General features: G+C 47.9%; 1 protein-coding gene and 1 long non-coding RNA gene across 6 annotated transcripts in view; one reads left to right on the top strand and one right to left on the bottom strand.

The window, feature by feature from the left end:
- Positions 1-2653, top strand: LOC308485579. 3 transcript variants are annotated; one of them, XR_013990627.1, is made up of 3 exons: positions 1-213; positions 638-1193; positions 2266-2653. It is a non-coding gene; the product is annotated as an uncharacterized lncRNA (long non-coding RNA). The 3 variants fall into 3 exon arrangements; XR_013990628.1 differs by lacking the exon at positions 1-213 and having other exon boundaries at positions 512-1193; positions 2407-2653; XR_013990629.1 differs by lacking the exon at positions 1-213 and having other exon boundaries at positions 512-1193.
- FBXO41 (F-box protein 41) overlaps positions 1-28000 on the bottom strand; it is a 74445-nt gene that overhangs the window by 24425 nt on the left and 22020 nt on the right. For all 3 annotated transcript variants that reach the window (XR_013990463.1, XM_081020776.1, XM_081020777.1), the window contains exons 2-8: positions 26701-27715; positions 16307-16517; positions 14702-14781; positions 13085-13443; positions 11784-12019; positions 10976-11091; positions 8081-8233 (exon numbers count right to left, since the gene is read on the bottom strand). Coding sequence is in view for 2 of the 3 variants with exons in the window: in XM_081020776.1 (XP_080876902.1) it covers positions 8081-8233; positions 10976-11091; positions 11784-12019; positions 13085-13443; positions 14702-14781; positions 16307-16517; positions 26701-27446 (1901 nt within the window). In the remaining variant the exon portion in view is untranslated. The remainder of the gene's footprint in view (positions 1-8080; positions 8234-10975; positions 11092-11783; positions 12020-13084; positions 13444-14701; positions 14782-16306; positions 16518-26700; positions 27716-28000) is intronic.

Raw genomic sequence — 28000 nt, 5'->3', positions numbered from 1 at the left:
CCCCTTCCCTCCCACCCCAGGCGCTGGCAAATGTGTTCTCTTTTTTGCTCTTCAAAATATGGCAACCCTGACCTAGGGTGAAGGTGCCATTTGGATTTCCGATATGAAAAACGTCTCAGGTTCGTCCCTCTTTTGGGTGGAAGAGGCAAAAGGGTAGGCCCAGGCAAAGCCCCCGGGGTGAGAATTACCTGGTGCCCCCTCTCTACCTAAAAGGTAAGCTTTGCTGTTTTCTAATTTGTGAATGACCTACTTCTACGCTTCGGTTGAGCCTAAAAATAAGCAGAATCATATTATCTGGAACGCTCATCCATCTCCCAGGAAGCCGCCTGCCAAGGCGCCCTGACCGGCTTGGCTTGCCGTTAATTAAAACACGTGGGCAGGATGCTGAGCTGCCAAGCAGGAGCTGCCCAGGTGGGCCTGATCCTGCCAGGAGGACGGGGATGAACGAGGGAAGAAGGGAAGGAAGGATGCGACGGGAAGGAGAGAGAGAACCTGGAGACAGAGAAATAGCAAAAGCTGCCTTATGCCAATGGCCCCTCCAGCGTCCTGCTCTCATAACGGCCAACCAGATGCCTCAATGGGAATCTCGCAAGTAGGATTCGAACACAGGAGCCATCTTCCCTCCTGTGGTTTCCAGGAACTGGAATTCAGAAACCTCCGACGGTGAAGGGCAAAGCGTAGCCATAATACCAACAGCCATCAACATCCATCTCCTCCATGCATGGGCTTTTTTAGTGCCAGCAGCAGCAGCGCTCGAGCGACCACCATTTTAAGCAGCTCCTCTCTGGAGCACTTTCGCACGCCGCTCCTCGTCCCGCCGCCACCAGCTCCTGCCGCTCGCAAGACAAAGGTAAGCCCTAGATCATGGATTGGCAAACTAAGGCCCACAGGCCGGATCAGGCCCAATTGCCTGCTGGATCCAGCCCGCGGAAGGTCCGGGAATCGCTGCGTGGATCGCCAGTGCGCACGTTCTTTCCCTCTCCCTCCCATGGCGGTGACGCACCTCCTCTCTCCCTCCCTCCTCCTGGCTTCTCCCCGCCCTGCCTAGAGGAGGAAGGGGGCTGGGCTTTGTTGGTGCCAGCAGCAGCAGCAGCTCTCGAGTGGCCGCCATTTTAAGCAGCCCCTCTCCGGAGCACTTTTGCGCGCCGCTCCTCGTTCCGCCGCCACCAGCCCCTGCCGCTCGCAAAACACAGGTAAGCAGCCACCGGGGCTCGTGGTGCTCTTGCATCATTTTTGTTCCCAAAATATAGTCCGGCCCCCCACAAGGTCTGAGGGACAGTGGAGTGGCCCCCTGCTGAAAAAGTTTGCTGACCCCTACCCTGCATGGTTCCGTCTGCGAATGGAAAAGCACTTAGGGGACGGTGATTCTGAGCTGCAAAACAGTGGGCTGCTGCCTGCTCAGCCTGACTTTAGCTTCAAATAAATAAACCAGAGATCCCTGCAATTAAACACGCCATTGTGAGGCCTGAAAACAAATTTCTTTGCCGCATCTAGGGACTCAGCTACGTTAGTGAAGAAACAGCGATTTGAATGCGCTATAAACATGCAACACCAGATGGTGCCAGAGAGCAGGAAATTTTAAAACACGATTTTCCATACAGATTTCCCCCCCTTTTGTTATAATTTAATTTCTGACTTATTTATAGTGGTTTTTCCCCTGTGTCTAGATCCATCCCATCCTCTCCTCCATGCATTTGTCTGATCCCCTTTTAAATGCATCCAAGCTGGTTGCTATCACAGCTTCCTGTGGGAGGGAGTTCCACAAGTTAACTGTGGAAGTTAGTACTTTCCTTTTTCTGACCATAATCCTCCAGCAGTTGCCTCCACTGGATGTTCATTGGCATTTAATAATAATAATAATAATAATAATAATAATAATAATAATTTATTTATTATTTATACCCCACCCATCTGGCTGGGTTTCCCCAGCCACTCCAGGCAGCTTCCAACAAAACACTAAAATACAATAACCTATTAAACATTAAAAGCTTCCCTAAACAGGGCTGCCTTCAGATATCTTCTAAAATTTTGGTAGTTATTTTTCTCTTTGACATCTGGTGGGAGGGCGTTCCACAGGGGGCCGCTACTACCAAGAAGGCCCTCTGCCTGGTTCCCTGTAACTTGACTTCTCGCAAGGAGGGAACCGCCAGAAGGCCCTCGGCGCTGGACCTCAGTGTCTGGGCAGAACGAGAGGGAGGGAAACGTTTCCCCATCCGCTTTCTTATCATCCTGCCAGCTTGTACGCGTGCCTTTTCTCTAAACTAGACCGAGTAGCCTCCTACGGGCTGAGTAGCAGCAGTCTTGGGAGGTGGACTGGGGCTGCCTAGAAGGAAAAGTCACAGCAAAAGCTGCTCTTCCTGAAGCAATAAAGTGGATGGCAAGAAGTGACTGCTGATGGTTTTGCAGGATTCGTTGCCAGCAGCGAAAGCCAGATCGGGTTCAACAGCACTGTCTCAGCTGGGAAGGATATGCATGGAATAGCAGGCAGAGCAAATGTCAGGCGAGCACTTTTTCTGTGCCCGTGCAATCTGCCGCAGGAAATCATCCAAATAATGGAGAGTCGAAAGACCCCACGATCGTCTGCACGCCTATCACTGTATGAGTCCACCTGCCTTGAATTTCTTTCATGATTAAAGTCGAGCATCTTTTCAAAGTGAATTTGTTTCACTGCATCCCCTGCCGCACTTACAAGAGACTTGTTGCTGATTGCGCCTGCTGGTCCAACCCCGATGCAATGTAGGTATCGCAACACTCAAGTCCCCCATCCAATTTGAACCTGGACCCTGCTTAGCTTTGCAAAATGTGGCAGCAGTTTTATTAGGCAGGAAACTCAGCCAAGTCTGTGAAGAGCCAATAAAGGGTTAACTCCAGCTTTGAAGGGTGTGATCTGCTGACAGGCATACTCCGTGACAGGTGCCATTCTGCATTTGTGAGCGCTCAATCTTTTAGTGTGGCGGCACCTAAACTTTGGAACTCCCCGCCAATTGAGACCAGACAGGCCCCTTCACTGTACCTGTTTCTATGCAATCCCGCCAGACTGTATAATAAATATTTATTATATTTATACATGTATGGACCTTATGCATGAATGGAATATAGAATGAACTGATCCACTCGGTCTTCTGCTTTTTCCGTTGAATTTTATAAGACTTCCGTTGAAATCTACATTTGATACGATAAATAGTACACCTTATTTATTCAAAAGTACAGCCGATTACATCTTATGTGTTTTTTGAATATGTTTCACGTAATCATAGGTTTGTTGTTGTTTTGCTAATGATCCTGCCAGACTGAGCAGGATTTAACCCCATTCATTAGCTGTTGGAAACAGGGATGCACAGCCGACATAGGATTTAACCCCACCCTAGCAGCCTTCAGATGACACCAGCTGGTGGCTGGCTGGCTGGGTGAAATGGGCACTGCAGATAGTTAACTCTATGTACCTCCCGCTAAGGGGCTGTGCTCATGCAGCCAGAGACTATGCCTGCATGGAGCTCCCTTTGCTCATCCCTTTTCAGTCCGCCGCTGGTTCCGGGAGACAGTGGTGCAGGAGAGGCTGGGGAAACACCCAGCCCTTCACTTGCCTGGCCTGCCTCTTCCAACACATCTTGTGCTCCCCTCTCCAGCTCTGAACCTCCAAGGGAGGAGAGTCCACCACTTCTACTGTCAAACAGCTCTTTCAGACAGAAAGTCTTTCCTTACGTCCAGTCAGAATCTCCTTTCTTGTAACTTGAAGCCACTGGTTCGAGTCCTGCCCTCCAGGGCAGGAGAAAACAAGCTTGTTCCCTCTTCCATGTGACAGCCCCAGAGATAGTTGAAGATCCTATCTCCTCTCAGTCTCCTTTTCTCCAGGCAGAACACGCCCAGGTCCCTCATACTGTTTTTGGGGGACAGGAGGTGGGCAGGTGTGGGGGACTCACTGGTCCTGAATGGGGTAACTGTGCCCCTGAACTGTGCCCAGGTGCGCAGCCTGGGAGTCATTTTGGACTCACAGCTGTCCATGGAGGCACAGGTCAATTCTGTGTACAGGGCAGCTGCTTATCAGCTCCATCTGGTATGCAGGCTGAGACCCTACCTGCCCGCAGACTGTCTCGCCAGAGTGGTGCATGCTCTAGTTATCTCCTGCTCGGACTACTGCAATGCGCTCTACGTGGGGCTACCTTTGAAGGTGTCCTGGAAACTGCAATTAATCCAGAATGCGGCAACTAAACTGGTGACCGGGAGCGGCCGCCGAGACCACGTAACACCGATCTTGAAAGACCTACATCAGCTCCCAGTGCGTTTCCAAGCACAATTCAAAGTGTTGGTGCTGACCTTTAAAGCCCTAAACGGCCTCGACCCAGTATACCTGAAGGAGGGTCTCCAGCCCCATCGTTCTGAGGCCGTTTAGGGCTTTAAAGGTCAACAGTGTAGGGAATCCACTTAAGGACGGGCTCCAGAATACCCCATAAGGGAAAGGAAGCCTATTTTCTTATAACAGTGGGAATGCTGTGACCTTTTTCTCACTGGGAGATGCTCAGCCTTTCAGAGCAAGCCCACCCCAGCCACTTGTTTCGCAAAGAGCCACCCACAGCTCCTCTGCGCATCCCAGATGTGTTCTCCACGCCAGCTCAGCCTCCTAATCTAAGACAATCTCACCAGCCCATTCAAGCTGGGCTAATTGCACGGTTTCTCCCAGACGTCCTGACACGAGGACAGTAGTGCACTCCTCCACCGGCATGCTAAGCCGCCATGGCAGTCTTGCCGAGGATAAAGCCCAGCCGTGGTGTGCTGTAAACAAAATCTGCCCTTATTCCCTTATGGGGGACACAAGAGCTCTTATAGAGTCCTTACGTGGGTTCCCTATTGGTAGGAGAAAATAACAGAGACCAACCAGAGAATATTGAGAAGCAAAGCAGCTCGTAAGCCTGATCTTTATTGATCTGTTGCAACAGGGAAGATCTCCTCACCCGCAGGAAAGGAGGAGGAACCCAGAACAACAGTGTGGAAGCCCTTATATAGACATTTTTAATTCCCTGTCCTGGAGCTCAAGACCACCCCTCCATACATCATACATACACCACAGAAGGGGTATAACCTAAGACCACCCCCCACAAACATCATACCTACATCGCAGAAAAGGCGGTCTACAACAGAAATTTGAGTGTTGTTGTTTTTCCCGTCTGGCAGGGATTCTGATAATGCCTTATCTGATTGCCTTTCCTGGTAGTCTGCCCATTCCATTTGAAATGGTGATTACTTAATTCCTGTGACAATGTAGGTTCCCTTAACCGTGCTCCCTCCTTGCAGAGACACATTTGGTCAGCTTGGGAGTCAAAATGGTTTCAGGAGGTCTTCCTGTGCCGCTCCAGACGGTGGTATATTTATGAAGATTTATTATATATATGACCTTAAAATTCTATTACAGATACTCACCTGTCACACCCCCAGGCTTGAAGCAAAGAAAAGGTTCCTTATTATTTCACACCTCCGCTGTCGGCCTGGGATGGAGGGCAAAGGCCTCCTTCTCCCCAATCTCCTGGCGCACAGGGGAATATGGATTCGTTTCCGAATGAATGAACAATTGGAGCAAAGGGAGTCCTTTCAGTTCAGTTTTCGTTCATAGGGACACAGGAAGGTGCTTTATTCAGAATCGGGATGTGCCAAATTTTCCCCAGCCCTGTCTGGAGATGGGGAGTTCAAACAGCAACAGCCTGATGACTTGGGTCCTCAGAAAAGGTCAGCAAAATTGGCCACCGCCTCCCTCCCTCCCTTCCATTCATTCCATTTCCTATTTTAAAAATTATTTATTCCTTAAGGGGAAGACAGATCGTGAAGCTGAGGCTCCAAGACTTTGTCCACCTCATGAGAAGAGAAGACTCCCTGGAAAAGACCCTGATGTTGGGAAAGATGGAGGGCGCAAGGGGAAGGGGATGACAGAGGACGAGATGGTGGGACAGTGTTCTCGAAGCTACCAGCATGAGTTTGACCAAACTGCGGGAGGCAGTGGAAGAGAGGAGTGCCTGGCGTGCTCTGGTCCAGGGGGTCACGAAGAGTCAGACACAACTAAACGACTAAACAAACAAAACTCTGCTCCCTTTCACCCACCAAACCTCACAGCTGCATCTTCCTCCCGGATCCAGAAAAGCAATCATTTCTCCCAAAACAACAGCTCAGCCAGACACACAGAAGATCAGCTGGCAAAGCACACACGCCCTTCTCTTGATGCCAGGAAAACATTCCGTGCCTCTCCAGATGCTACTATAGGTAGGACTATTTTTAAAAAATTGCATCTAAAAAGTGTGATCCCTAGCCATACTAGGATTTTCTTTCCAATTGTGTTTTTCTTCCATTTGCAGCACAGAATTCTGTGGCCAGGCGACAACATCTGATGCCAAGACAGGGAAGAAAAAGAAGAACTCTACAGCTTGCATAAATTACAGTAATTAAGTAATTTTGCATATGCCGATTGACGGGCTAGCCCGATCGTTGGCTACAGGCCTCCCACCCAGCTTGCATAAATGGCAGTAATTAAGTGGCTTTGCATATATGCCCATTGACAGCGGGGGGGGGGGGGAATCTTTGGCTGAAGACCTCCCACTCAGGAAGGTCTTTGAGAATCTTATATGCAAAGGCCGCAGCTCGGACTGTGGTGGCAAAGCGTGGAAGGAACAAGAAGCCCCGACAATAACAAACTTGCATTTCAAGCTACAGGAATTTGCTGAAATGGCGCAGTTAACAAATACCCTGAGAGGCAATTCAAAACAAAAATTTATGGAAAAATGGGATAGATATAAAACATACATTCAAAAATACAGCAAAGGTTCGCTATCTATGCTAGCATTTGATTGACGTTGGAGTGAGACTGAGTTGAGAAATAAGACTAAGAGCACATAATGATATAGGAATGTATTAGATAATATGTAAAGAAATATACAACAATAAGAGTGCATTCATTTGTAAAAAAGGAATATACAACGGGAAAGACAGGAAGTCTAGTGTGTTGGTATGTGTATGATTTGGGGGGGGGTGTTGTTTTTTTCCTCTTTGTTCTTTCTTTTTTTGTTTCATTTTCTTTCTAGGTATATAAAATTTGTATATAATTTTTGTATACATGTTGGAAATTATATTACAGTAAGTCCTGTAATGTAATATGGCAACGTTTACCGATGTAATATAAGAATGTTAACAAATAAATAAAATGTAAATTAAAAAAAGAAAGAAAGAAAAAGAGAATCTGCCTAGGGTCCAGTTTTGCCAGCGGAAAACAAGGTTAGGTTCTGCTTCTTATTTACCGGTATTTTATCTGATTTTTTTGTGTTTCTTTCTGTTTCTCCCCCTCCTCATTTCATCCCCACAACAGGCCTGTGAGGTAGGCTAGGCTGAGAGGCAGAGAGATTCATTCCTGGCCGAGCCGGGACTTGAACCCTGCTCTCCCCCAGGCCCCAGTCTGGTGCTCTAACCACTGCACCACACTGCCACATTTCTAAATTGGTTGAGAACCGCATTTTGTTGTGAACTTGCCAAAATGACAGAATTAATAAGAAGCCACTCAGGCGAAAAGGTTAAAAAAAGGAATGGGATTGTTTTAAAAATGACCTGACAAAATACTGTTCCAAAAACAACACTCGGTTGTGCCTAGATTAATTCCACAGATATAAGGGATTTTTCTTTTTCAACGGTTGAATACAGATAATTTTAATGTAAGAGAACTGTTGAAGCCGCATAGAGACAGGGGGAAGTGAATAAACATATAAGGGACTCAAACCAGTTTAGTGAAAAGGAAAGAAAGTGACTGTAAAGAATGAAAAAGGAAAGGAGAAATATGAAGGTAATTTCTTTCTAGGAATTTGGTGTATAGATTATTCAAATTATGGTTTGTACTCCTTGAATAATTTTGTGTGTTTGACAAATATCTTTCTTTCTTTCTTTCTTTCTTTCTTTCTTTTTCTTTTTCTCTTTTGCTTTTATGTATTGTTTTTTTCTTTTTGGTATATGTAAATTTTAAAAAATGCAATTATAATTGTTATTGTTATTATTATTATTATTATTATTATTATTATTATTATTATAAAAAGAGAGTTGCATTCTGTCCGCCTACCGGTAGGTGACGGCCTGGAGCGCTCGACAGTAGCAGCTGGCCAGCCAGAGGGAGCGATCTGTCAAGATGTTGGGGCAGTGCGAAATCCGGAGAATCAAGAGGTTGCTTCCGGTGGCCTTCAGCAGCGACTCCAGGCCAGCTTCGAGGCAGCCCCTGCGAAGGAAAGGTCCATATCATCAGAATTGTAGAGTTGGAAGGGACCAAGAGGGTCATCTGGACCAACCCCCTTTAATACATGACTCCTTTGCCCAATGTGGGGCTCGAACCCACAACCCTGAGATTAAGAGTCTTGTGCTCTACCATCGAGTTGTCCAAATGGCGAAGGGGAAGAAGGCAGCCGGGGCAGATCTTTGCACCACAAAACCCAGGGCAGTTTTATACGTCTTTAACTGCCATGGCTCCCTTCAGTAAGTAACCAAACCAACCCCTGCGTTGCAAAGAGAACGCCAACAATGTCTAGGCAACACGATGGCATGTACATACGCAATAAGCAATCTTTTATAGAATTCCTTCAGACCCTAACAAGTCCAAAATGAAATCTTTAGACTCAAAGTCTCTGAAAATCTTTAAATGAAGCGAGGCACCAGACTGTACGATGAAAGACAAGCTGTGAAGCTTTGTGTATTCAGCAAATATGATGTCCAACACTGAACGGTGATTCCGGATATTGACTACTGTTTCGTAGAATTCTTCGTCGGCGTGGTGGGAGGATATAGAATTGCTTCATAAGCCCATCTTATTTCAAATGAATGTATGTAAATGAATATATCAAATGCTGTGGAACAGTGCTCATGTAATAATAATTGATATTTTCATTTACATACATTCATTCAAAATAAGATGAGTCTTTCATCGTACAAAGTCTGGTACCTCACTTCATTTAAAGATTTTCAGAGACTTTAAGACTATAGATTTCATTTTGGACTTTGTTAGGGTCTGAAGGAATTCTATAAAACATTGTTTATTGCATATGTACATGGCCATCGTGTTGCCTAGACATTGCTGATGATGGCTTCCTTCAGAGCAGGGGTCGGCAAGGTTTATCTTGCCTGGGCCGGATCGGTCCCGTGGAGATCCCCCCGTGGGCTGGATTGTGTGAGCGTCCGCGATTTTCGTCGTCTGCGCGTGTGCAGACGCGATTTCTGGCACCGCTGTTGCTGCAGTGATGGTGGTGGCAGAGGGGCGGCTGCCACCTTGACCTCACGTTTCCCCTTCCTACGAGGCTTCTGTCTCCTTTCTCCATGAGCCTGGGCAGCCCCTGAGTTGTTGGTTCTTCAGTGGTGGTGGTGGGGAAGCGGTGCGAAGTGGGTCAGGCATGGAAGGTGGAGAAGGAGGGCTGAGAGTGGCGGCGAAGCTCGGGCAGCGCGATGCCTCCCTTCCCATTGGAGCAGCCCCAATTCCATTCCTACTCCTGCTTGCACACAAGCTCTGATAGGCAGCGTGAAGCCTCCCTTCCCAGCTGAGAGATCCCTGCCCCGCTCCTGCTTGCATGCAAGTAGGAGTTGGGAGGCTGCTCCAATAGGCAGCATGAAGCCTCCATTCGCAGCTTAGTTGTTGGGCTCAGGGAAGGTGGAGGCAGCCCGGAAGCTGTGTCTTAGAGCCCCTGCACCACCATCAGATGGGGACTTCTGAGCAGCTCCTGAAGCCAGCCAGATCCAACTGCTCCGGGCTGCTGAGACTGCCGCCGCTGCATTTCCCGGGGACATCAGATGAAATCCAGGGACATTCCGTTGATGGAATTTGTCCGGAGACTTATTCGCAAACCCGGGGACTGTCCCCAGGAAATGGGGACGTCTGGTAACCCTATACCCAGAGGTCTCAGGACGGTTCACAGAAAAGATCACAATATATAAAATCAAAATAAGAACAATAACCCAATAACACTCCAGAGCAGGATGAAACAATATTGCTCCCTCTCCCATGTGACAGCCTTTGAGATATTTGAAGGTGGCTCTCATATCTCCTCTCAGTCTCCTCTTTTCTAGGCTAAACGTACCCAGCTCCTTCTACTGTTCCTCATACGGCCTGGTTTCCAGACCCCTGATCATCTTGGTTGCCCTCCTCTGCACACCTTCCAGCTTGTCAACATCCTTCTGAAATTGTGGTGCCCAGAACTGGACACAGTATTCCAGGTGTGGTCTAACCAAGGCAGGATAGAGTGGGACTATTCCTTCTCTTGACCAGGGTACTACACTTCTGTTGACGAAGCCTAGAATAGCATTAGCTTTTTGTTGTTGCTACCTCACACTGTGGACTCGTGTTAAGCCTGATATTTGAAGATGGCTCTCATAGCTCCTCTCAGTCTCCTCCTCTTTTCCAGGCTAAACATACCCTGCTCCCTCGACCGTTCCTCATCAGGCTTGGTTTCCAGACCCTTGAACATATTGGTTGCCCACTGTCAGGGGACTGCTATCACAACAGGGGAGGGAGGCAGGGGGGCTGTTGGGATACAGAGAGCCTCCAAAACTCCTGAGGAGCAGTTTTTCTTCCAGCGGTGGGAAAAGCCACACCTCCAGTGGAGAAGAGGGGGAAGGGCTCAAGGACGCTGCTGAGAGCCCCAGCGCCTCACCTCGCCAGGCTGGCCAGGAGGGACGCACGGCCCTTCTGTCACCCAGCTTGCGCAGAGGGGTGAAACTCAAGGAGGGGACGAGGAGGGTTGAGGTGTCAAAGTTCTTATGTTGGGGGAGAAACCAGAAGGGGCCACTCCCGGATTCTGCAAGTGACTAAGACAGACATGAACTTTGTGGATCTGCACTGTAAATAGTTTGCAGAATAAAACCTGTAAAAGACAGGTCGGAGTCCTGCCTGGCTACTCACAAGTAACCACCACCAGCATCTGACACCCACCTCTGCACACCTTCCGGCTTGTCAGTTTCCCTGACCGGTCTGACTCACCGTGTGCTTTTCATGTAGTCCTCCTTGGTCTCCTTCTTTCCCCTCTGACGGGGCTTGAGGTTTTGGAGGGTGAGGGAGTGTGTTTGGGTGCACCACTGTGACAGCATGACCAGGAACTGTGGAAGGACAAGGGACATTAAATGCCAGGCAAGCGCCACTCTTCCATATCCTTTCAGGCCCTGACGTTCTGCTTATCTCCCACTTGGATACAGGCATAACTTCAAAATCCTATAAGCTCTGGTTAAACTTGGATCAGAACCAGGATACACATATGAGAAAATGGGCGCAATATTTGGATCATAGAGTTCAATTTAAAAAAACAAAACAAAACAAAAAAAGGATGGTACTAGCCTAAAGATGGAAAGAAGATAAAATCCCCACCAGAGAGGAATGAGAAATTAAGCTGTTAGAATATGCCAAAATGGCAAAACTGACCAGAAAGCTCAGGAACCAAGAAGACAATAATTTCAAGAAAGAATGGGGAAAGTTTATAATCTACCTTAGGAGACCACTGTAAGCAGATGAAAACATTAGCAGGATTTTAACAACACTTGTAATGTCACTAATATGATGGACAATATGGAAAGATACAAAATATGGATTCTGTAATAATACGCAGTTGAAAATGTTGACAATAGGACCCATCGAGGGAAGTCGAGGAATTCAGAGAAATCTCTATATATGGATATGTATTTGGTATTGTTACAACTTTTTGCTTGTAAAATCAAATAAAAATTATTTTTTGAAAAACAACACAAATAGACAACAAAAGCCAGTAAGCCACAGCAATCTCAAGACTTTGGCTCACCTTGGATGACACCCTGGCGTTCTCCAGGAGCACCCGGGTCCACACGGCAGGGTGCCGTGCCACAAACTTCCAGTCCTTGCAGACCTCGGCTGCCCTCAGCAGCGTCTTGGTGTCGAGATACGTGAAAATGCAGAAGAGAGCGGCTCGCATCTTGAGGATTTCAGGGCTGATGACCTCGTTTGAGCGAGCCGGGCTGCCTCTCTCAGGCCGGACTGCCTTCCCTCCTTCAGACCTGGCTGTGACATAAGAGATCCATAAAGTTGTCTGGGCACATTAGGGCGTGTCATTTTTTTTTTCCATTTTCCATTTCCTTTCACTTTTTTAATTTGTAGGTACAGTGTTACCTCGGTTTTCGAACGTAATCCGTTCCGGAAGACTGTTCGACTTCTGAAATGCTACAAGGCCGAGCGGCCTGCCAATTCAGTAGAGAAAATTGTGAAAAACAACAGGTACACACAGCAGAAGCCGTTTGACTTTAGAGGCGCATTCGAAAATGGAAGCATTTACTTCTGGGTTTTCGGCATTCGAAAGCTGAAAAGTTCAGCAATGGAGACGTCCGAAAACTGAGGTACTTGTGTACTGCCTTCGTATACAGTGGACACTTGGGTTGTGAACGTGATCCATGTGGGATGCACGTTCGCAACCCACAGCGGCGTGTCTGCAAACGCATGGGTTGTGATTCGGTGCTTCTGCACATGCGCAAAGTGCAATTTAGCACTTCTGCGCATGCGCAACCACCAAAACCTGGAAGTAACCCGTTCCGGTACTTCCAGGTTTCAGTGGTCCGCAACCCGAAAAAACGCAACCTGAAGCCTCTGTAACCCGAGGTATGACTGTACTGCAATACACAAGGCGGTATGTGGCAACAACATATACAACAAAGGACACACGTCTTACAACAATCTGATCCAGTGCAGGAAGTCATTATCAAACATAACTTTAAAATGAATGACTTGTATCTAATAAAGCAATAGTCAACAATCTTTTGGAATATAATAGTACACAAAAAAATTAACGCTCTAAATATCAACACGTCTTAAGGAGGGAGACTTAATTTTGGCAAGTTTAATCAGCGAGGAGTCTTAAAAATATGTTTTGGGGGTCAGGAATTCAACTCTGCTCTCTCGAGGCAGATGGATGGCAAAAGCAGCAGAATTTCTAGGCCCGCGGACTTTGCTTTTGGGGGTTCCCAATGGCCGCTGTTGCTCTGACCCAATAGAAGCTGCCTTAAATGTTGTAATAAACATGGTTTATGGAAGAAAATCCACCATGCCCTGCTCTCCGCAACAGAGGAGACTCACCTTGCAGCCTCGAGCTGTTTCTGGACCTGGAGAAATTCTCTTGCTGAGCCTCTGCCGGGGGCTCGGTCTCCCACATCTCGGCCTCCGACTCGGTGGTCCTGGAGCCCACGTCAGAGATGTCTCCTTCTTCGCCCTCGGTGCTATTCCGGTAAGGGCGGCGGTGCCAGTTCTGGATGGCCTGCCTGCGGAGACCCGAAGCCCTCACCCCACCGGGCCTGTCGAAAGCACTGTCCGAACCTCTGTTCTGCCCGCCCTGGTAGGACTGCCCGTCGGCGTTCTCGTCTGCCTGGTACAGCTCGGGGCTGTCGCTGTCGTAGCAGCCGGAGCTCTGGGAGACGGCTTTGGCACGGCTAGAGGCTCTGGAAGCACAGAAGGGAAACGCTAGCGGGAAGGGGCACCCAAAGGCCATCCAGACCAGCCCTTGGCCTGCCCCATTTCTGTTCTGGGCCAATACCTATTCTGTATTTGTAAGAACTATGTTTTCGAACTCCCTGCCCATTGATATCAGGCAGGCAGCATCACATCACTTTTCCCGGCACCTGCTAAAAACACTCCCATTTAGACAAGGGATGTGGGTAGCACTGTGGTCTAAACCACAGAGCCTAGGGCTTGCCGATTGTGACGTTAACATATGAGAGTGATGGTGAAATAGTTAAACAGGTTGCCCAATCAGAACCCAGGGAGTGAAGTCAGAGAGACTATAAAACCAGCTCTGGGAGGGACGAAGGGATGGAGTTCGTTGGGAGCTGGGTGGTTGTTTGGAGTGGGAATGAACTGGGATAGAGTCTGTGGGTAGGTTGAGTTAGTGTAGTGAAATAAGCTAAGTCAGGAACAGTTAGGGGCTAGGAAGACAAGTAAATATCTGAGAGGTGGTTTAGTGAGTGAGAGCAGGTAGCAGAAGTTATAGGTCTGGATAGGCAGCCCATGATTGCAATTGACCAATACCGTTTATGAAACCACACGCTTGTTAAATGGCAATAAATAGAAGTTTATGTTCCAATTTCACCCTGACTGGACTCAGTATTGTACCAAGTAGGGCCTGGGTGGTGGCAGCGAGAAATAACGTGGTGGCACAGGGATCAATAGACGGTGAAACGTCCGGGGACCCTGTGTGATCACCACACCGATCGGAAGGTCGGTGGTTCGAATCCCCGCGATGGGGTGAGCTCCTGTTGCTCGGTCCATGCTCCTGCCCACCTAGCAGTTCGAAAGCACATCAAAGTGCAAGTAGATAAATAGGTACCGCTCCAGCGGGAAGGTAAACGGCGTTTCCGTGCGCTGCTGTGGTTCGCCAGAAGCGGCTTAGTCATGCTAGCCACATGACCCGGAAGCTGTACGCTGGCTCCCTCGGCCAATAAAGCAAGATGAGCGCCGCAACCCCAGAGTCGTCCTAATGACCTAATGGTCAGGGGTCCCTTTACCCTTTACCTTTACCCAGATGTTTTGAAGGTTGATGCGAGTTTTCATCTTTTTTTTAGCCTGTTTGTATTTTCACTTAAATTGTTGTTCTCATTTTTTGTTGGTTAATTTTATTGTTTTATCGTTTTTGAGAACGGTTGTATGTTTTCCCAGTCAAGCAGTGTCTAAATTTTATGAAACAAACAAACAATCCCTCACCCGGTGCTGGAAGATGATCTTTGGTTGGAAACCGCGTACGAACTGTGTGCTGTTGCTCCGGGAACCGAGTGCCTGTCTCTCTGTGGAGACAAGAAACTGGGGATCAGAAGACTCTTTCACCCCCTCAATGGATGAGATTACAAAGTGCTTGAGCAGAACCATTTCCACCCCACTTTTGCACCCCCACATGAGCATCACAGAAGAGACCCTGGCGATACATGATTCCTGCCTCTAAAACAGGGGTCAGCAAACTTTTTCAGCAGGGGGCTGGTCCACTGTCCCTCAGACCTTGTGGGGGGCCGAACTATATTTTTTGGGGGGGGGATGAACGAATTCCTATGCCCCACAAATAACCCAGAGATGCATTTTAAATAAAAGGACACATTCTACTCATGTGAAAACACGCTGATTCCCAGACCATCCACGGGCCGGATGGAGAAGGCGATTGGGCCTGATCCAGCCCCCAGGCCTTAGTTTGCCTACCCATGTTTTAAACCATAGCAGCGTAGAATTGCAGAGTTGGAAGGGACCCCAAGGGTCATCTAGTCCAACCCCCTGCAATGCAGGAAAAAATATGTAAATTTATTTGTTTATTTATTTATTGAATTCATATACCGCCCTATACCTGGGGGTGTCAGGGTGGTTCACAGAATAAAATCAAGAATATAAAACCACAAAATACATAACAAAAATAAAAACAACAACCCAATAGCGTCCTCCCCTCCAAAAAAAGAAAACACGTTTTAAAAGGGCATAGGATGTAAATCAGATCAGCCAAAGGCCTGGTTAAAAAGGAATGTTTTTTTGCCTGGCACCTAAAGGTGTATAATGAAGGAGCTAGGCGAACTTCCCTGGGGAGAGCACTCCACAGATGGGGAGCCATTGCAGAGAAGGCCCTGTTTCTCGTGTTGCCAGTGTGGTGTAGTGGTTAAGAGCAGTGGACTCGTAATCTGGGGAACCGGGTTCGCGTCTCCGCTCCTCCACATGCAGCTGCTGGGTGACCTTGGGCCAGTCACACTTCCTGAAGTCTCTCAGCCCCACTCACCTCACAGAGTGTTTGTTGTGGGGGAGGAAGGGAAAGGAGATTGTTAGTCGCTTTGAGACTCCTTCGGGTAGTGATAAAGCGGGATATCAAATCCAAACTGTCTTCCTGCCACCCTCTGGACCTTCGAGGAGGAGGCCTCAGAACATGATCTCAGGGTCTGGGTAGGTTCATATGGGGAGAGGCGGTCCTTGAGGTATTAAATATAATTTACGGGTAGGGAACCTCAGGTGTGGTCCGCAAGGCTCTCTCTCTGACCCCTGGCATTGTCCTCAGACCATACCCCACCCACGCCCAGTCAATCCCCTCTTGGCTCTGCTTCCCTCCCCCTTCCAGAGCCATTTGCTAGGCAGAATTGCCCCCTCAGAGGGACGGCATTGGCCTCGTATGTCAAGGTGTCCTGGGTTCAACCCCCAGGATCTCCAAGCAGGGTTGGGAGTGAACCCTGCCTGAAAGCCGCTGTTGCCAGTCAGCGTAGGCAACACTGAGGCTGGAGGGACCGATGTGTCTGGCTCAGTATAGAGCAGTTTCCTATATGCTTAGAACGGGCGTCGCTCGGGTACCGGTCTTCCTGTGCTCTTGGATCCAGCCACGCTGCACCTCCCCAGGCTGCAGTTGGGGGTCGTCCCGCAGCTGCTACTGATGATCTGCAGCTGCTTCTCTGCCCGGTCGGCTCGATCCAGGAGCTCCTCGATGAACTGCTGGAGGCGGACTTTGGCGTTGGCCTCACGGGCAGCCGTCTCCTTCAGGAACTGGTCGATCTGGATCACTTCCCTGCGGGGAGGAAGGCGAGAGACAGGCAAACTGTGACACCGGCTGGATTTTTTTGTTATTTGTTATTTACCGTCTTATTTCCTCCCAAGCATTCCATATAAAAACACACATATGTACAGACACACACACATAAATATGATAATAATGAAAGTAAATAGTTTCCCCCTTTTATCTTACAAAATCTTTTCTTCAATTTTGACTTCCTGTCAAGTCCCTTTGCATATGTTTTATCTTACAATCGAATGTACACAAAACAATACACCTTTCTATATAAATTTTCCAATACATTCTGAAAACATAATAAATCCTTAATGGTTATCCACCTCCTTTTACTTCTTTTATCACTCGAATGCTAGCACAGAGTCCAAACTATTATTGCATTTTTGAACATATCTTCTATAACCATCCCATTTTTCAGCAAATTTTTGCTTTGAGTTTCCTCTGACTTTGTAACACCCGGCTGGAAGAGTTAAAGGACCCTTCGCTGGACAGTGGTTTATAATACACAGAAAGACGCAAAGGAACGTGTGGTTTTCAGAAACCAAACTTGAATTGTGGTTAAGATTCCTTTAATCTATCTATATCTATCTATCTATCTATCTATCTATCTATCTATCTATCTATCTCCTTTATTGGCATACAGTGGTACCTCTAGTTGTGGACACGATCTGTTCCGGGGTGCCATTCACACCCCAAAAAGTTCTCAACTACGGCGGCACTTCTGCACAAGCGCAGAGAGCGACAGAGTGCTTCTGCGCATTTGCGAAGTGCGCAGAATGGTTCTGCATGCGCTTGGCAAAACCCGGAAGTATACATTTCCAGGTTTGCTGCGTTCGCAAGCCGAAAAGACTCAACATGAACCTAACGCAACACAAGGTATGACTGTTCAGGAGAACCTGTAGCAAGAGAAATGGAACGGAACATCCTAGAAGATGGCTTGTGTGTCTGATGGACTGTGAACAGCGGCATCCGACGCTGCAAAACTTTGATGCAGTTGTTCAGCATGCAGTTCCGTGGAACGCCTTCCCATCAGATGTCAAGGAAATAAACAACTATCTCACTTTAGAAGACTTCTGAAGGCAGCCCTGTTTAGGGAAGTTTTTAATGTTTGATGCTTTATTGTGTTTTTAATATTCTGTTGGAGCTGTCCAGAGTGCTGGGGAAACCCAGCCAGATGGGTGGGATATAACTAAATTATTATTACTGTTCCTGTTCCTGTTCCTGTTATTATAGCTGCTACACAATTGGTACAGTATGTATATTCTGAATTCCATTTCTCTACAACCTCTCTCTCTTTTGGACCCCATCAGCGAGGCCGAAAGGGGGGGGGGGTCTTGCCGTCTGGGCAGCCTAGGACTTCCAGGCTTGCACCCTGGGGAAGTCACTTCAGTGCTGCTATTGCAGCAGAAACAACGCATGAGGCAGGAGAGCAAGGTGGCAAACATGGTCTCCACCCCCACCCCCCACTCCTCATTGAATCATTACAACCAACCCTGTGAGGTAGGTTAGGCTGAGAAGCAGTGTCTGGCCTGAAGTTGCACCCAGTTAGCTTCATGGCTGACCGGGGATTCGAACTCTGATCTCCCTGGTCCTAGCCTGACACATACTTACTTACTTACTTACTTACTTACTTACTTACTTTATTTATTTATTTAATTTATATACCACTTATACCCGGAGGTCTCAGGGCGGTTCACAGAAAAGGATCACAGTATGTAAAATAAAAATAACAGCAATCACCCAATAATAACCCCTCAAAAAAACCCACATTTTAAAAGGGCATGGGATGTTGATCAGGTCAACCAAAGGCCTGTTTAAAAAGAAATGTTTTTGCCTGGCCCCTAAAGGTGTATCATGAAGGTGCCAGGCGAACTTCCCTGGGGAGAGCATTCCACAGACGGGGAGCCACTGCAGAGAAGGCCCTGTTCTCGTGTTGCCACCCTCAGGACCTCTCAAGGAGGAGACACACGAAGGAGGGCCTAGAAGATGATCTCAAGGTCCGGGTAGGTTCATATGCGGAGAGGCGGTCCTTGAGCTATTGTGGTCCTGAGCCATTTAAGGCTTTATGGATCAAAACCAGCACTTTGAATTCGGCCCGGAAACTAATTGGTAGCCAGTGCAGTCAGACCAGGATCGGTGTAATATACTCAAACTGTCTTGCTCCGGTGAGCAACCTGGCCACTGAATTCTGCACCAGCTGAAGTTTCCGAACCACATAGGGTCTCATTTTTTTTCCTTCCTTCCTTCCTTCCTTCCTTCCTTCCTTCCTTCCTTCCTTCCTTCCTTCCTCTCTCCAACACACAGAACAGACCAGCCTCCCTGGGGCATCCAAGCAGTTGCCAGGCCTGCAGGGGGTTCTGAAAAGGTCAGAGTATTTTTGGCACCGAATGTGGGTCAGCTAGAGCCAGGGGGTCACCGAGAAACCAGGGCGCAGAGAGGAGATGGCCGGGCCAGTGTTATCACTCGCATTCATACAGGGAGCGTTTAGGGATCTTCCCGAACTGAGAGGCGTTTTCCTTCCTTCCTGCACAGTTGGGTTATTCAACCTTTTGAGCAAAATGTATGCCCGTACATTGCAACCGCTGAAATTAACAAACAGGACTAAGCTGGGTCCATTGACTTCAGTAGGTCTAAACTTAGCTGAAGACCAACCATTGCAAAGCTTTGTTGTCGTTTAGTCGTTTAGTCGTGTCCGACTCTTCGTGAACCCATGGACCAGAGCACGCCAGGCACTCCTGTCTTCCACTGCCTCCCGCAGTTTGGTCAGACTCATGTTTGTAGCTTCAAAGACACTATCCAACCATCTCGTCCTCTGTCCTCCCCTTCTCCTTGTGCCCTCCATCTTTCCCAACATCAGGGTCTTTTCCAGGGAGTCTTCTCTTCTCATGAGGTGGGCAAAGTCTTGGAGCCTCAGCTTCAGGATCCGTCCTTCCAGTGAGCACTCAGGGCTGATTTCCTTCAGAATGGATCGGTTGGATCTTCTTGCAGTCCATGGGACTCTCCAGAGTCTCCTCCAGCACCAGAATTCAAAAGCATCCATTCTCTGGCAATCAGCCTTCTTTATGGTCCAGCTCTCACTTCCATACATCACTACTGGGAAAACCATAGCTTTTACTATACGGACCTTTGTTGGCAAGCTATTTCTACATAAATTACCCTAAACTGGGTCACATTTAGAACTACAGTGGATGCACAGGTTGCGAACGTGATCCATGTGGGATGCATGTTCGCAACCTGCAGTGTTCGCAACCCGTGTCTGCACGTCTGCGCAAGCGTGGGTTGCGATTTGGTGCTTCTGCGCATGTGCAAAGCGCAATTTAGTGCTTCTGCCCATGCGTGATTATTGAAACCTGGAAGTAACCAGTTCTGGTACTTCTGGGTTTCGGCGGTCTGCAACCTGAAAAGATGCAACCTGAAGTGACTGTAACCCGAGGTATGACTGTATTATCTTGGTTACTACTAAAACACAGAGAAATTGATAAATGAGGTGCTTAAGAAGAAGAAGAAGCTGTCTCTGTGTTGGGTAGGATCGGTTACGGCGCAGAACCCTTTTCATAATGCAGAGTCCAAAATTTTGGTCCCTGGTGTGGCACGGATGTCACCGCCTAATGCCAGATTGCAGAGCCAGATGTTCTAGGGTGGAATCACAATCCAGATGTGGACCTCGTGATGGTACCTCCACCTGCCCAACCAAATGAGCCAATCAATCAATCAATCAATCAATCACCAAGTTGCCGGTACTCATCATGAAGTTGTTACAGTGAGGGCCACACTTTTAACCTTTTGGGGGTTGGTTGGTGCCAATTAAAATTATTTGATTTTAATCAGATTATAAGATGTATTTCAGTCGACTGCTGAATTTTATGTTTTAATGTATCTATATTTTGATGTTAGCTGCCCAGGATATTAATAATAATAATAATAATAATAATAATAATAATAATAATAATTACTGTGTGCCCTTGAATGTTCCTGGGAGGGAAAGTACTTCCCAGCAGAATCAACTGGTTTTGGGATAGGGTCACCTAGGTGCGCTTAAAGAGAAAGGAGTTCTGGGGCTTAGACCTTGTTAGTATTTAAATAACACCACCACCTCTGTTAACGATTCCTCTCTCAAATCTACAAGTGTGTGTGAGAGAGAAAGAGACAGACACATGGCGGGAGGAGAGCTGAAATGGCAAGTTCAAGTTCAGGGGGAAACCATGGAGACCAAACCCTCGGTATTTATTCCTGGCCATTGTCAATAAGAGACTAAATCGTTATCCTCGGTGTTTTCTAATAGCCAGCTGTCCATCAGCGTAATTGGCTGTTGACGAGACGTGGCAGCGGGGCTGAGAGATCCTCTCATTTAAACCTCAAGAGAAAGCAAAAGGTATTATTATTATTATTATTATTATTAATTTGTATACCTCCCTATACTTGTAGATCTTAGGGTGGTTCACAAAATAAAATTACAATGTAAAAAACACAAAATAAATAATGTAAAAAACACAAAATACATGATAAAAAAGAACGGGAACGAGCCAATACTCGCCTCTTCCACAACCCATTTAAAAGGGCCTTGGATGTCAATTGGCCAAAGGCCTAGTTAAAAGGAACGTTTTTTGCATCTAAAGAGCTGTATAATGAAGGCACCAGGCAAAACTCTCTGGGAATTTATGGGGTGGAATTTCTCATTTGCAATGAAGTGTGGCTTCAAATAGGTGTGGCTTCTGAGCCGGCTGCATGATGACATCATCACCAGCTGGTAGGCATCCTTTGCGATGACATCATAGTCATCTCATGCTCGGGATTGGCTAGGAGAAAGACAGTTGTGCCGGAAACACGAGACGGAAGAAATGCGTAATTTTGCTCATAAAGGCAGCCTATTCCCCTTTCATATAAAAACAAGTAATTTTTTTACTAAAAAAATAAATAAAATTAAAACCAACTTTTGCAAAGAGCATGGCGGGTGTCAAAAACTCACAAGGAGGAAAGTCTCGCTTCCTGCCAAACAACCCTTCCGAACATTCCCTTGGCGCTGCGATGGTGGGAACCTGCTTGATCCTGCAGCGTGAATTTAATTGAGAGCGAGGTGCAGATCCCATCTCCATGCAAATGCCCGTTTTAAGTAAAGATCAGGGAGGTGGGAGTTACCAGAGGGAGCTGTTTCTAAAGAGGCTCTCAGGCAGCCGCTGTTCTCTTGAATATTCAGACTGCCTCCCTGGGGGCCTGATCCTTCCTGATCTGTTGGAACGGCAGTAGAGAGACGCTCAGCTCCTTTGCAGCAGTTGCACCGCAAGGGCGAGAGGGGAAGGAAGAAACCGTCTCTTGCAGAGAAAGGATGCTGTGTGAATATCTATGATGTTTTCTCTTCCTTGATGTGAAAACCACATATTTGCTGTTTGGGAGAATAGTTCCCTGCACAGGGAGCAGAGCCGTGGATTTTTCTGATGGAGAGCGAGCGAGAGAATTGTCATTGCTCTCTTAGTTCGCACACCCTCCAACATTTCTCCAATGAAAATTGTTGTTGTTTAGTCATTTAGTCGTGTCCGCCTCTTCATGACCCCCTGGACCAGAGAACGCCAGGCACTCCTGTCTTCCACTGCCTCCCGCAGTTTGGTCAAACTCATGCTGGTAGCTTCGAGAACACTGTCCATCCATCTCGTCCTCTGTCGTCCCCTTCTCCTTGTGCCCTCCATCTTCCCCAACATCAGGGTCTTTTCCAGGGAGTCTTCTCCTTCTTCAAGGGTGCTCATCAATGGTTCCTCTTCATCCTGGAGAAGAGTGACTAGTGGGGTGCCACAGGGTTCTGTCTTGGGCCCGGTCTTATTCAACATCTTTATCAACGACTTGGATGATGGACTCAAGGGCATCCTGATCAAATTTGCAGATGACACCAAACTGGGAGGGGTGGCTAACACCCCAGAGGACAGGATCACACTTCAAAAGGACCTTGACAGATTAGAGAACTGGGCCAAAACAAACAAGATGAATTTTAACAGGGAGAAATGTAAAGTATTGCACTTGGGCAAAAAAAATGAGAGGCACAAATACAAGATGGGTGACACCTGGCTTGAGAGCAGTACATGTGAAAAGGATCTAGGAGTCTTGGTTGACCACAAACTTGACATGAGCCAACAGTGTGACGCGGCAGCTAAAAAAGCCAATGCAATTCTGGGCTGCCTCAATAGGAGTATAGCATCTAGACCAAGGGAAGTAATAGTGCCACTGTATTCTGCTCTGGTCAGACCTCACCTGGAGTACTGTGTCCAGTTCTGGGCACCACAGTTCAAGAAGGACACTGACAAACTGGAACGTGTCCAGAGGAGAGCAACCAAAATGGTCAAAGGCCTGGAAATGATGCCTTATGAGGAACGGCTAAGGGAGCTGGGCATGTTTAGCCTGGAGAAGAGGCGGTTAAGGGGTGATATGATAGCCATGTTCAAATATATAAAAGGATGTCACATGGAGGAGGGAGAAAGGTTGTTTTCTGCTGCTCCAGAGAAGTGGACACGGAGCAATGGATCCAAACTGCAAGAAAGAAGATTCCACCTAAACATTAGGAAGAACTTCCTGACAGTAAGAGCTGTTCGACAGTGGAATTTGCTGCCAAGGAGTGTGGTGGAGTCTCCTTCTTTGGAGGTCTTTAAGCAGAGGCTTGACAACCATATGTCAGGAGTGCTCTGATGGTGTTTCCTGCTTGGCAGGGGGTTGGACTCGATGGCCCTTGTGGTCTCTTCCAACTCTATGATTCTATGATTCTATGATTCTCTTCTCATGAGATGGCCAAAGTACTGGAGCCTCAGCTTCAGGATCTGTCCTTCCAGTGAGCACTCAGGGCTGATTTCCTTCAGAATGGAGAGGTTGGATCTTCTTGCAGTCCACGGGACTCTCAAGAGTCTCCTCCAGCACCAGAATTCAAAAGCATCAATTCTTTGACAATCAGCCTTCTTTATGGTCCAACTCTCACTTCCATACATCACTACAGTGGTACCTCAGGTTACATACGCTTCAGGTTACATACGCTTCAGGTTACAGACTCCGCTAACCCAGAAATAGTGCTTCAGGTTAAGAACTTGGCTTCATAATGAGAACAGAAATTGTGCTCCAGCGGCGCGGCAGCAGCAGGAGGCCCCATTAGATAAAGTGGTGCTTCAGGTTAAGAACAGTTTCAGGTTAAGAACGGACCTCCGGAATGAATTAAGTACTTAACCCGAGGTACCACTTTACTGGGAAAACCATAGCTTTAACTATACGGGCCTTCCAATGAAAATAGGGACGTTCTATTCCATTATTATTATTATTATTATTATTACACCCATCTGACTGGGTTGTCCCAGCCACTCTGGGTGGCTTCCAGCATATATAAAAACATACTAAAACATTAAACATTAAAAAAAACCTTCCTTATACAGGGCTGCCTTCATATGGCTTTGGGGTCAGATCACTCCATACCCTCCAACATTTCTCCGATGAAAATAGCGACACCGTAAGGAAAAGCGGAGCATTCCAGGATCAAATCAGAAACTGGGGCATCTTCTGTAAATCTGGGACTGTCTCTGGAAAATAGGTGCACTTGGAGGGTCTGAGTTCAGCATCCTGAAAGCTGGGGAGGGTATTCTTCACAAGTTTTGCAGGTGGCACAAAAGATAGCAGGAAATGCAAACCTTGTAGAGGACAGGATATGAGCAAGGAGATCTTGCTCTCCAAAGAAGTCCTCACAGTGATGATCTTACAGATATATGCATATTCCATCATCATCATGATGATTATTTATACCCCGCCCATCTGGCTGGGTTTCCCCAGCCACGCTGGGTGGCTCCCAACAGAATGTTAAAACACGATAAAACATCAAACATTAAAAACTTCCCTAAACAGAGTTGCCTTCAGATGTGTATATGGATATGTATTTGAATGTTTTATAATTTTGTATTGTAAAATCAAATAAAAATGTTTTCAAAAAAAGAAAAGGAAAAAGACTTTAGATAAATCCCACCGACCCCATTGGTTAGAATTCTTTTTCTACAGCCAACCATCTGCCACTCATTAGGCAGGGGCTAACTTTGGGTCCCGCCCCTCGCCCTGGTTTCATTGGCTAAACGGCAGGATGGATTTTGCCATAGACACAATTATTTAACTCTTGTGCTCAAGTGACTGTGGTGGGAGGTCTTGCAAATGACTTGCTTATCTAAGCACGACTCGCTATCTGGCACCCATCGCATCCATGGGGTTGTGAGGAAGTTGGGAGGAAAGGGGATGTAATCTGTTCTGATCGCAGCAAAACGACGCATGAAATCCAACTTGAAAAATTAATTTAAGCCTCTGGGGGTGAACATGCTGTTGCTTGAGGGAAATGTTGGCTTATAGACCACAAAGGAAGAGATTCAGAATGGGGGAATGGTAGGAAATGTCTGGTCTTATTTAACGCCTGCTTTCAGAGAAGGCAGAAAAAGGCACAAACGTCTGGGTGTTTATATCCACAGACGATACCAAACCGAGAGGCGTTGTGAAGACAAAGGAAGATCGCAGAAGGAATTGTTCAGAGGAATATGTGTGTGTGTGTGTGTGTGTGTGTCTTTTGCCCACATCTGAGAATGACTTCACTCTTTGCAAATCCAGAGAAAAATGAGTTTTGCAATGCCAATCGCACACACACACAAAGAGAAGAAAGTCTGAAAAAGCAAACAGGGCCAGAATGAATATTTGAGCAAGCTGGAAATACCGGAGGAAATTCAGAGCGAGGTGCAATAATCCCATCTAAGAGAATGTGTGATGACTGTTTGTTTGGGCTGATACCCAAGAGAGGAGCGATACTCAGAGCGCCTTGGGATCATTAAATTTCAGTCCATATTTTCTTAGACGGGATTATTGCCTCTGATTCTCCATTTCCTCAGATATCTTTCTACTTAAGATCATGCAAATATTAATTCCGCCCCTGTGTGCCTTCCCACATTATCTGCTTTCTTCGTGAAGCAGCCTGTTTCTGAGAGGGAGGCCACCCAAAAGGATTTCCCCAAGAAAACCCGGTTGCCTTCTGCACTCCGACGCAGGTGTACTGCAGGCTCTAGCTGAAAAGAATGAGCAGGCTTTTGCTGGGCAGGGAAAGCGGAAGAGAGTTTCGTGCAGGCTTTGTGATGCCAAGACATTTCTCTCCGAAGACTATGAATCTGGCCCCATCCTGTTATTCTGACACCAGGGGGAAATGGCAATATGATTTAATATTCTGCTTTGATTTAAAGTAGGTTTGTAGATGTTTCTGCAAACTGTTTTACCTGATATAAACCTTTCTTTTTCAACAATCAAGCGGTGTATAACTTTTATGAAATAAGTAAAATAAATAAATCAAAATCCCTCATTTAGTCTCTGTGACTGCTTTAAACTTTTCTAAAAAAGAAAAACTGTTGCCTGTCACCACTCAGCCAACCATTGCCCAGGGATGAAGGACTAACTGGTTTAAGAAGGTCTTGTTTCTCGTGATATCTGGAAAACTCACTCATCCTTTACAAGTTTCCAAGAGAGAAGCCAAACCTATACTTGGCGGTCATTCATGACTTATGTCAAAAGACAAACTTGTGGATGGCAATTTTCTGCAACGTATGATTTTTTGCTGGAACTGATTGTATTCCAGGAATTATTATTGACCACGATCTTCTCCTTCTGTGAAATCATTATTTATTTCATGAAATGTATACTCCACATTTTGTGGGGAGGGGATCTGGTCGCAGCAGGAGGGGGAAATACCTGTGACTCTTTGTCAGCCTGACTCATCTCTGCTTCTTGACCTGTCTCCTCCTCCTCTCCTGCCTCTGATTCTGGGCTGCTCTCTGCCACAGACTCTCCCCGCTCACTAAGCCCTGTTACCACTTCAGTTTCCGACACCTCCTCTTCCCAGTCCTCTCCCTCTGACCGCTCACTGTCGTCCCACCACCTTTTCCCAGGCTCTGAGCCTTCTTCCCCTGGTGGCCCCCCAACTGTTTCTTCCCACCACTCTTCTGCACCCAACCAGTCCATGATTCCTCCCTCCCTCCCTCCTTCCCTTCCTGTGTTTAAACCTCTGCCTTCCTCAATGATACTTCCATTTTTCTCTGCTGCTATTGGCAAAATCAGAAGATGGGGTGAAGGAAGACGGATCAGGCCTGTGGGCCACCCCCTCACCCCCTGCTTTAGCAGACCCCCTGACACCACAGAAACCATCACTCACTGTTGTTTGCGGCTCAGCTCCTGCTCCTTCTGCACCAGGTCTTGCTTAAGGGAGGCCAGCATCTCCACGCTGACGTCCACCTGGCGGGACAGCTCCACGGCCCTCTCCTCCAGCTCCTGCTTCTCCCGGCTGAGACGGATGCTCTCCTGCTTGGCCTTCTCCAGCTCCGAGCTCTTGCGGTCCAGCTCCACCTGGAGCCGGCCGACTTGGGAGGCGATCTTCTGCTCCACTTCCTCGGTCAGCTTCTCCAGCCGCTTGTCCACCTCCAGCTTCTCAAAGGCCCGGATCTTGAGGCGGGTCAGGCCTTCCTCGTAGGCCGCATCGACAGCGGCCACCGCAGCGGCGGCGGCGGCGGGAGGCGTGGTGGCCGAGGTCATGGCCTTGCGGGTGAAGATCTCGGTCAGGGGGATCTCAATCTCGTGGACGTAGCGGGAAGCGACGGGCGAGGACGACGGGTCCAGCTCCTCGGTGGTGGCGGTGGCGATGAGGTCGCAGGTGAAGCGCTGCTCCTTGCCCTGGAAGGAGGTGCTCTCAAAGATGTCCCGGCGGGCTGCGGGCGTCAGGAGGGTGGTGTCGGACGCCAGGGGGAAAACGGTGGCATCGCAGATGCTGTTGGTTTTGGAGAGGACATAGAGGGTCTCGTAGGTGTGGTTGTACTCCAGGTGAGCCCGAAGGGAGGACAGGCTCCGGAATCGCTTGTGTTCCCCGCAACGCGGACAGCGGTAGGGCAGGTCCAGCGAGGCCATCCCTCAGCCCGAGCCACGCTCCTGGCCACGCAGCCCTCCTCCGCAGGAATCCAGCTGCCGGGCCCCTGTCATGGTGCAGGCATGCGGGCAGCAGGAGGAGCGGGGCAGGAGTAGCAGTGGGGAAGGGGGCGCGGTGGGGCGGGCGGCCAGTTCCACAAGGTCATTGCTAGTTAGGGGCAGGCTGGCAAAGGTGTGGAGGGCAAGAATCCCAGAGGGTGACCCAGAGAGGCCGCAGGAGGTCTGGTCAGCATCGGGCACAGCAGGCAGCACTGGAAGAGAGAAAAAAGTCAGCATTTCTTGGGAATCGGGGGCCTTGCCCCCCCCCGAGTCTCCTGATACTGCCCCCTCCCCACCTGTCCTTGCCAACTGTGAATCTATGGTTGTCAGGGAATGGTCTGAAGATGAGGACTGGGGAATGCATTCTATGACAGACTAGCTTCTCTCCGATGGAGAGCTGGAGGGGGAAGAATCGCCCCCCCCGTCCACAGCGTGTTCAGAAGCAGAGAGAGAGAGAGAGACAGAGCCGAACAGCTTAGGGAGGAGTTACCCAGTTT

Source organism: Podarcis pityusensis (genome assembly GCF_964106645.2).
Source record: "Podarcis pityusensis genome assembly, chromosome: 9".
Taxonomy (NCBI): domain Eukaryota; kingdom Metazoa; phylum Chordata; class Lepidosauria; order Squamata; family Lacertidae; genus Podarcis; species Podarcis pityusensis.
The sequence above is the reverse complement of the archived record's forward strand: the minus strand, read 5'-3'. Positions and strand labels throughout refer to the sequence as shown.